The sequence below is a fragment of the Drosophila subobscura genome, chromosome A (assembly GCF_008121235.1).
Source record: "Drosophila subobscura isolate 14011-0131.10 chromosome A, UCBerk_Dsub_1.0, whole genome shotgun sequence".
Taxonomy (NCBI): domain Eukaryota; kingdom Metazoa; phylum Arthropoda; class Insecta; order Diptera; family Drosophilidae; genus Drosophila; species Drosophila subobscura.
In genome coordinates this window covers 11,149,224-11,157,953 of record NC_048530.1, presented here as the reverse complement: position 1 = coordinate 11,157,953, position 8,730 = coordinate 11,149,224, and the positions used below count along the sequence as shown (strand labels likewise).

The window sequence follows — 8,730 nt, the reverse complement described above, 5'->3', positions numbered from 1 at the left end:
TATTTATCTACAAAATGATTATACACTCGGGGTCATATTTAATGGCTGATTTACAAGAGACAAATTTCGTATTTACAATAATGGAATAAAATGCCCATTGCAATGCCGGAATCTGGGGTAAAAATGGTTTAAAAAAAGAACTTTTAGTCTAAGCCAAGTCTTCTTTTAAACAATTGCTTGAAACAAATGTTCTTAGCAAAATACGTAAAAATAGATGTATTTCTGCTTGGATATTTATTTAGATGTCAAATATGTAGATGGATATTTAAAAATACATTTAAAAAAACAATTGTACATACATGCACTTGGTTATATTTGATGGCAAAACATTTGCTTGAGAAACCTCTAGAAATTGTGCATAAATAAGCTTGGAATAAATTGTAATTATAGGGAAACAAAAATGTATTTTAATTAATGCAAAATGAATTCTACTATGCATGCTATATATGTACATATATGTACGTATATATATTGTACATACATACATAGGTAAGGCCAAAATTGTAAATTGACATTTGGTTTTATTTGCGAAGAAAATGGCAACAAAAATGATACAAATTCAGATATTAGTACACACACACACAAACGTATGTATATCTAAGAATTCAATCAAGCTTTGATGCTAAATTATAAGTGATCGAAAATGTTTTTTTAATAGAATCTAAGAAAATAAGTTCTTAAGTCCTTGAATTTGAATTACTCACAAATATACCATGAAAAATGTCAAACGAAAGGTCCTTTTGTTTTAAGAACCAGTGGCAGAGTTGTCCAACTGCAACCTTTAATGAGTTCGGAAGATGCTTTGAATATTTGTCAAGGGTATGCGATCCATCTACCCATGTACATACATCCATATGACAACCTTTGGAATTGACTTTGTGTAGATTTAAAAGATAATTGTCTGAGCTTTCATTGGACTATTGATGCGTGTGCCACAGCTTGCCATTCCAATTTAGTTGCTGCAATTATCTAAATTAATGTGCGAAGCATATTTATTTGCATTTAATATTTAGCCGCATGCAAAGATACATTTCATTCCATTTAAACGTTAGTGAAATTCGGATATTTTTTGTGGAGTATTATTTAGGACACAGCATAGCCGCCTTCCAGCAGAATATGATGGCCGTTCACAAAGCTGGACTTGCTGCTCAGCAGATAGCCAGTGGCATCGACAACCTCCTGCACCTCGCAGAAACGATTGAGCGGAATGTGGGCCAGCAGTGGTCCACTCTTGGCGGGATCCGACCAATTGTCGCGACCCATTTTGGTCAGCACCACTGTGGGATTGACCGAATTGACGCGTATGCGGCGTGGACCCAGCTCTAGGGCCAATGATTTGGTCAGAGAGTCAAGCGCCGCCTTGGTGGCACTGTACGCCGTATGGCCAGCAAAGGAGCGCGATGCAGCTATCGAGGAGACATTCACAATCGACGCGCCATCACGAAGCCTGGGCAGCAGGGCCTGTGTCACATTGAACACAGCTTTGATATTCACATTGATGTGGCTGCAAGACCAAGATTTATGAAATGTTTCCATTTTTATGGAGATAATTTTACGCCTACGTATCAAAGTCCTGTTCCGTGAGCTCCTCGAATGGCTTGATGATGGCCACTCCGGCATTGTTCACCAGTCCATCCAAGAGCGGCACCTTGGCCAGGGCCTCTCGCACTGGCTGCCACTCGGCGAGGTCCAGCTGCAGCGGTTGAATGTGCTTGGGGTCAAAGGCGGTTAGCTCCTTGAGCTGGACGTCGCTGCGTGCCACTGCTATGACGGTGGCTCCCGCGGTGGCCAACTGTTTGACCAGCGCTTGGCCAATGCCCGCACCAGCGCCCGTCACCAAGATCACCTTGTTCTTGAGATCGTCCCACATTGTGCGATGTTGATCTCTAGCTTCCAGTTGCGTTACTGTGGAAAGTTCCGCTCTGTGCTAATGTGCGATCGTATTTCGTATTAAGAACTGGAATTTATGTTTACACCTTATCGTTCTAATCTGCTGGCGGTCGGGCAAGGCGAAAGCTTTCTTTGCCAAGATGAGAGCTTTGAATTGCCGTAGCTAGGGCGTTTAAGGTCGTTTCAAAGAATTCAGAGATTCACTCTCAGCAGCTTTAATCAAATCAAGCAGACAGTCCAGTTATAAAAAAAAGGCGGAGAAATGGCCTTTATGGTCTCCTCCACACCGATTTCTTCAAAGAATTAATTTGAATTTCTTTACTGGAGCCGGGGGGCAGCAGTTATCCGATAATCCATTGATCTCTATTTTGAATTGGGGGCATGGCTTAAAAGCTTCCGAGTGACTGTTCAAACTTAACTCACTGAACGCCCGCCTTTTAAATAGTTAAGCACTTTTTAAAAATTAGAGAGATAATACTGCTGGCAAAAGATTATTGTAGCCACCCATCCCCCCTGTTTACGAATAAATTCGAATGGGCTCCGTTTCATTCAGCGAAACTGCGTTAAAAATCTTTAAGTTTCATTAATTTCTTAGTTTGCACTTAAGCACCCATTGGTCAACAGAAGGTTAATCGGTCTCGGTCAATGACATATTTACTCGATTTTAAAATTCTGTTTAATATTGCCATCCAACTAAGACTTTCAGCCATGGAGATACAATTTTCTACGATTTTACAATGCATTCGCCACAAGATTGGCCTACTCTTTATGGCATCTTTTATTGAATTGTTTACAAAAGTAACGATATAGCTGAATAGGATCGAAGAAACCGAATAAATAAACGCTACGTTTTAGAATGTTATGTTACGTTATTTGTCAATTTGTTGCTGCTCACTTTTGCAGCATGTTGCTGGTCCATGTTGCCAGTGGTCAAATACCTAAGTGGGGATGGTATAAAGACTCATTGCTGCGATGAAAATTTCCATGTTGCAAGAGAGAAATATCCCTTCAAAAGAGAGAGAAAATGTCCTTCCGAGAAGAGAGAAATTCCTTGCCAAATATCGATGCGCAAACATATCGATATGATCGATATTTTCTGCACATGCAACCGTGTTGCCGGCAGCCGCTTTCCAATACTAATCCGACACCGCCATCAACAAAGTTTTTTATTTAAATGCATTTTTGACACAAAAACAACGGCAAGAAATGGCGCAAACGAAATCTACAGGTACCTAAACTTGTACCCCAAGCTTCCAGCAAAATCCTAACAGAATTCCATTTGTTTAGCAGCTAAGCGCCCGAGGCTGGACAACAGACAGGCAAATGCACAAGAAGAGGATGGTAAGTCCAATGGCTGGGAAGGAACAACCCCAATGGTAATGTGTATGATTTAAATTCCGCTCATTTCTACCACGCAGAGACGCCATCCGTGTTCAATCCAAAGTATCGGGTGTGCCCCTACCTGGACACGATCAACCGAAATCTGTTGGACTTTGATTTCGAGAAGCTTTGCTCCGTTTCGCTGACGCGGATCAATGTGTACGCATGCTTGGTGTGCGGCAAGTATTTCCAGGGACGCGGCACCAACACGCACGCCTATACGCACTCGGTGGGTGAGGCGCACCATGTGTTCCTCAATCTGCACACACTGAGATTCTACTGCCTGCCGGACAACTACGAGATAATCGACTCGTCGCTGGACGACATCAAATACGTGCTTAATCCGACGTTCACCAAGCAGGAAATAAGCAAGCTGGATCTAGTTCTGCCCAAGCAGTCGCGAACCGTCGACGGCATTCTCTATCTGCCCGGCGTTGTCGGCCTAAACAACATCAAGGCCAATGACTACTGCAACGTGGTGCTGCACGCCCTCTCGCACGTGGGCCCGCTGCGGGACTACTTCCTGCGGGAGCAGAACTACGCAAAGATCAAGCGGCCGCCGGGCGACTCAATGTTCACGCTGGTGCAGCGCTTCGGCGAGCTGATGCGCAAGATGTGGAATCCTCGCAACTTCAAGGCTCACGTCTCGCCGCACGAGATGCTGCAGGCGGTGGTGCTGTGGTCGAGCAAGCGCTTCCAAATCACAGAGCAGGGCGATCCCATTGACTTTCTCTCCTGGTTCCTCAACACCCTGCATCGTGCGCTCAAGGGCAACAAGCAGCCAAACTCCTCGATTCTGTACAAGATATTTCTGGGCGAAATGCAGATCTTTACGCGCAAAATGCCGCCCGTAGAGCTGGACGATGCGGCCAAGGAGAAACTGCTGGCCACCGAGGAGTACCAGGATCAGGTGGAGCACACGAACTTTATCTATCTCACCTGCGACCTACCGCCGCCGCCACTGTTCACCGACGAGTTCCGCGAGAACATCATACCGCAGGTGAATCTCTACCAGCTGCTCGGCAAGTTCAACGGCAGCGCCGAGAAGGAGTACAAAACCTACAAGGATAACTTCATGAAACGCTTCGAGATCACCCGATTGCCACAGTTCATTATCCTGTACATCAAGCGCTTCACCAAGAACACATTCTTCTTGGAGAAGAACCCAACAATTGTTAATTTTCCGATCAAGTGAGTTTGGTTGTCCATTTCTTTGGATTGAACATATTAAATGCTGTCCTTCTTTCGGCAGAAACGTGGACTTTGGTGACATTCTGGGCATGCGACAGAGAGACAAGGATGTCAAGGACACCAAATACAACCTGGTGGCGAATATCGTGCACGATGGTGACCCCAAGAAGGGCACTTATCGCGCCCACATTCTGCACAAGGCCAATGGGCAGTGGTACGAGATGCAGGATCTGCATGTCACCGAAATTCTACCCCAGATGATAACACTTACCGAGTCCTACATTCAGATATACGAGCGGAGTTCAGAGCCCTCATGATCCCTAGTTTATTATTTGTACCGAAAATACATCCCCCTACCCACGAGCTATACATAAATACAAGCTATAGTCCACACAGACATGACTATAATGAATCCTTGTATTTAACACTTTTTTTATGGCTGCTGCTGGCAGCTGTTCCACGCGGATGGCAAGCTCTGCGCATGCCTGGGGCCGGGGTGAGGCGGAGACAATTAAAACAAGCAAAAATCGATGTTACTGCCAGTCGATTGCCAGTTTGTTTAGCTGCAAGATGTCCGAATTGCAGCAGCAGGATCAGCAGAGCAGCAACAGCTACGAGCAGGAGTGCCAGCGGGCCGAGCTGCTGGGCCTGCAGGCGCCAGACAAGGATGAGTTTGAACGCAGGCGGCAGGCGCGCCTGGAGCAGCAGCAGGCCGACCACGATGCTGCCGAGGCAGTGGTAAGTCCCCCCACCCATGAGTGCTTGCTTGTTGGTTGATCCTAAGGCTTCCTCCGTACACCCCCTAAAAGCTGCTGGAGCAACAAGACGAATCGCTGGGCAACGTCGGCGGCAAGCTGGGCGAACTGAATAGCATACTGTCCAGCACGCAGCAGAGACTGAATCGTTTCAAGGAGACGGCCTGCGGCAGTCTAACCAACATCTTTGCTCGACCCAACTCTGGATCTGTAGATCTTTCAGCAGCTGCAGGGGGACCGACAGTCGCCACTCAGGAAGAGCGTGCCCCTGTGCAGGACCAGCCGCGGCCACCGCCCACAGCGGCCGAGGTGAGTGCAGCGAAGGCGGCCAAGCAGCAGCGCATGGACTCGCAGCTGGACAAGCTGGATGCGTTAATCAACAAGGCGGACAACGCCCACATAGCCATGGGCGAGCAGACGCAGCAGATGCGACGCTTGGCCAAGTGAGGAATCCGAGGTGCGATTGGGTTTGACTTTTCTCTCCTTATCCTTATTTTATCGCAACTTCTGCATCTTCTCTACGTCTGCTAGCTCTGATCCGCTGGTCACCCTTTTATCCTCTCCTTGGATGAGTTTCTGTAGCTAAAGTTGAAGTTGAGTTACAACCCAAAAGCGTTTTCAATCACATGCGGAGGCGGACAGTGCGGGCAGGCAGACCACTCCCGCATTTGGATGGATCTGCGCTCCTTATTAATGTCCTTCATTGTTTCATTTACCTCTAACAATTATTATAATCGTTGCATTCATTTTTTGTCTTTGCAAAAAATAGAGAAAATGTTTTTCGTATCTAGATTAGAAGTACAACAAATTTTGGTTTAATTAATATTTTCATTATTTTTTATCGGTTTTTAATTGTTGTACAATTTAAGCTAACAAAATTATTTTTTTATTTGTTTTATTTTTAAGTTTTATTCTTATTTTAATGTGTTTTAGTTACTCTTTCCCTTTTTCTTCTCACTTTTAATTTCTTTACTTTTAAATATATTTTTTATTCTAATAAAATATTTGCAATTATTTTTGGCTTCCTCTTGGCTTACATTTTTCATCAAACATACAAATTGAATGCATGGTACAGTGCGTTTCACAGCGTTAGGAAACAACCAAAAACAAGAAAAATAAATAAAAACTATATCCAGGAATCACAGCCACTGGTTGCATGGCCATGAAACGCACTGTACCAGCTGGACTAGCATTACTTCCACTTACTCTAGCACTTCCTCTAGCCTAATACTTGTTGAGAAAAATGTTTATAGCTCTTAAATAAATGCGGCAAACAAACTCTGCCTTGGGGGAGAAATTATTCAACAAAAATGGAGCAGCAGCAGCTCTGTTCTACTGCCACTCTGTCTGTAACGAAAGGAAGGATACGAGTATTAGTTTAAGGAAGCGTCGTGGCTCGAACCAAACTTATTCTTGGCCAGATGCAGGTGCAACTTGAGCAGACGCTTGTGATTGGACTCCTCATCGAGCACACTCGGCAGGGATATGGCACGTCTGAGTCGAGCGCTGCGCTTGCGGGTGGACTTCCCGCTGCCTGGATCAGACTGATCGTCATCGCTGTCGCTGCTGTGTTCCTCGTTGCAGAGTAGCTTCGGTGCATGCACATTGACTCTGCCCGGCTGAGCTTCTTCCTCGAAGATGAAGTAAGTGAGGATGAGATTCTCTGACATCACATTGTGGCGCCACTCTATGGGTTGGTACTCGGCGTTATGGTCGAGGCGCTGGCGCAGCTTCATGAACATTTGTGGAGAGATTTCAAACTGGGAGACATCCTGGTGCGTCTGCCAGCGCTGCACAATAGCCGGCGGCTCCGCCTGGCAATCCTCGACAATGCCGTAGTTCAGCTTGATGGCATAGTGGCCGCGCAGCTCGGGCGCATGTCCACTGATGCGACGCAGCACTCTCAGCTGCGGCTCCACCACACGGATGAGCATATACTGCTTGTGCTGCGACGTGGGAGAGGCGGAGAGCACGGCGCGGCTGCCCGTCAGGTTTATCGATGGCAGCATGTGTGGCCATAGGCTGTTGAGCAGGCGCAACACCAGCTCCGTCAGGGTGGAGAACTGAAAGAAGTGACGGCTGGCCGGCTGCTGTTCGTATGCTTTCTGGGCGAACGGCACCCAGCGGACGGTGTCGGCCCACAGTCTGGCCGCTGCGCCATTGAAGATGGCCATGCCCAGAAGGCGCAGGCACCGCTGGCAATGCAAGTGCTCGCCACGCTGCACAATATTGCTCAGATTTACCATCCGTAGGATCACATTGTTCAGACCGTAGAACAGGTCTTCATCGCCCGGCAACAGGCTGTATGGTTTGTCCTGGCACCCCATGGTTCCGTGTCCATGGCAAAAGAACTCATTTGGATCCACAATGCAGTTGGGAAACTCACGCATGCGCCGGTAGATGCGCAGCGGTGCGACCTCTGCCTGGCAGCCCGCGCATTGGATCGCCAGGGAGTCATTCTCGCGGCATCTAAGGAGTAGCGGCTGCATGAGCACCCTTACCGTGCGTTTGTCGAGGGCAGACATGGTTAAATGGTTGAAATTAAAGCGAAAGCTCATGTTTTTGCCGCTCAAAAGGAATCCGGACAGGCTGCCGAGATCCAGGTCGAACTCGTTTACGCGCATGATCTCGGTGTTGCTGCTTTTGCCTGTTCCTTCGTCAGCATCATCAATGTAGATTCTCTGCTCCAGGATAAAGACGCGCATTCTGTTGGCGCTATTGCGATTCAGTTTGACATACACTTGGCCACAGTTTAGGTATGGGCGAATCTCGATGAGTACGCCCTCCAGCATTTTGATTCTTTTGAAGTTCTTTGGATTGTTTCCTTGGAGCGTACGCTAGTGTGACTGCGGACTTGTCGATCAAATATACCGCGTGACCCTCAAAAACAAACCAAAATGTACCTTGAACTCAAATTCGACGAGAAAATTCGCCATAAGGTGCGTACATATATGTAGGATGTATGCATGTACATTTGTGGATAAATTACCGTGATTTACATTAGTGTCCATTTATAAGTAGTTTTTATTTTTTATCCATTTACTACCATAATTCCATACCAAAACATACGAATGATTTTTAGTTCTTTTTCTAGTGAATGTGACTGTCTGGCCCTCCCCCTTGAGAGAAGCGATCCGTGGGCCTCCGATAAATTTGTTTGACTTTAAGGTTTTCTTTCAAATTTATGTTCTAGTTGTGCAGCTCTAGCTACCGATCTGTACACAACACCATCGACTGTTGCAGATTATACTATAAATTTTCATATTATAAATGTTGTGCTCCATGTGAATATCAATTCCACATAAAACCCTGGTCATTTCCATGAAAATTAAGTAACTTGAATAAATATTTGAAAGCTATTTTGTTTATTCTCCTTTGTAAGTAAGGTGATCTACAAAAATAAAGTAAAAACAATTATTCTCCACCTGTTCATATTGAGGGAGAATGAGTGGGTTAAGTTCGTTCCTCATCAATTCGGTATATAATATAGTATATTTCATCAATGTGCTGGTAT

At 45.7% G+C, this 8,730-nt stretch overlaps 4 protein-coding genes across 5 annotated transcripts; 2 read left to right on the top strand and 2 right to left on the bottom strand.

Moving 5' to 3' along the window:
* Positions 1 to 974: 974 nt before the first annotated feature.
* Positions 975 to 2,111, bottom strand: LOC117903457 (L-xylulose reductase). Its single transcript, XM_034815494.1, has 2 exons — positions 1,563 to 2,111; positions 975 to 1,504 (listed from the first exon to the last, which is right to left on the bottom strand). Exons 1-2 carry the CDS (start codon positions 1,868 to 1,870, stop codon positions 1,084 to 1,086), a joined length of 729 nt encoding a protein of 242 aa, XP_034671385.1. The 5' UTR covers positions 1,871 to 2,111; the 3' UTR covers positions 975 to 1,083.
* Positions 2,112 to 2,985: 874 nt separating this feature from the next.
* On the top strand, positions 2,986 to 4,869 carry LOC117903455 (U4/U6.U5 tri-snRNP-associated protein 2). 2 transcript variants are annotated; one of them, XM_034815490.1, is made up of 4 exons: positions 2,986 to 3,118; positions 3,178 to 3,231; positions 3,309 to 4,461; positions 4,523 to 4,869. In XM_034815490.1, exons 1-4 carry the CDS (start codon positions 3,097 to 3,099, stop codon positions 4,776 to 4,778), a joined length of 1,485 nt encoding a protein of 494 aa, XP_034671381.1. In that variant the 5' UTR covers positions 2,986 to 3,096; the 3' UTR covers positions 4,779 to 4,869. The 2 variants fall into 2 exon arrangements, with proteins under 2 accessions (XP_034671381.1, XP_034671382.1); XM_034815491.1 differs by having other exon boundaries at positions 3,005 to 3,118; positions 3,181 to 3,231.
* A 112-nt stretch (positions 4,870 to 4,981) lies between these two features.
* LOC117903458 lies at positions 4,982 to 5,972 on the top strand. The gene is made up of 3 exons (XM_034815495.1): positions 4,982 to 5,199; positions 5,271 to 5,673; positions 5,748 to 5,972. Exons 1-2 carry the CDS (start codon positions 5,032 to 5,034, stop codon positions 5,661 to 5,663), a joined length of 561 nt encoding a protein of 186 aa, XP_034671386.1. The 5' UTR covers positions 4,982 to 5,031; the 3' UTR covers positions 5,664 to 5,673; positions 5,748 to 5,972.
* Positions 5,973 to 6,207: 235 nt separating this feature from the next.
* On the bottom strand, positions 6,208 to 8,075 carry LOC117903456. Its single transcript, XM_034815493.1, has one exon. The coding sequence runs from the start codon at positions 8,006 to 8,008 to the stop codon at positions 6,590 to 6,592; it is 1,419 nt and encodes a 472-aa protein (XP_034671384.1). The 5' UTR covers positions 8,009 to 8,075; the 3' UTR covers positions 6,208 to 6,589.
* Between the last annotated feature and the right edge of the window lie 655 nt (positions 8,076 to 8,730).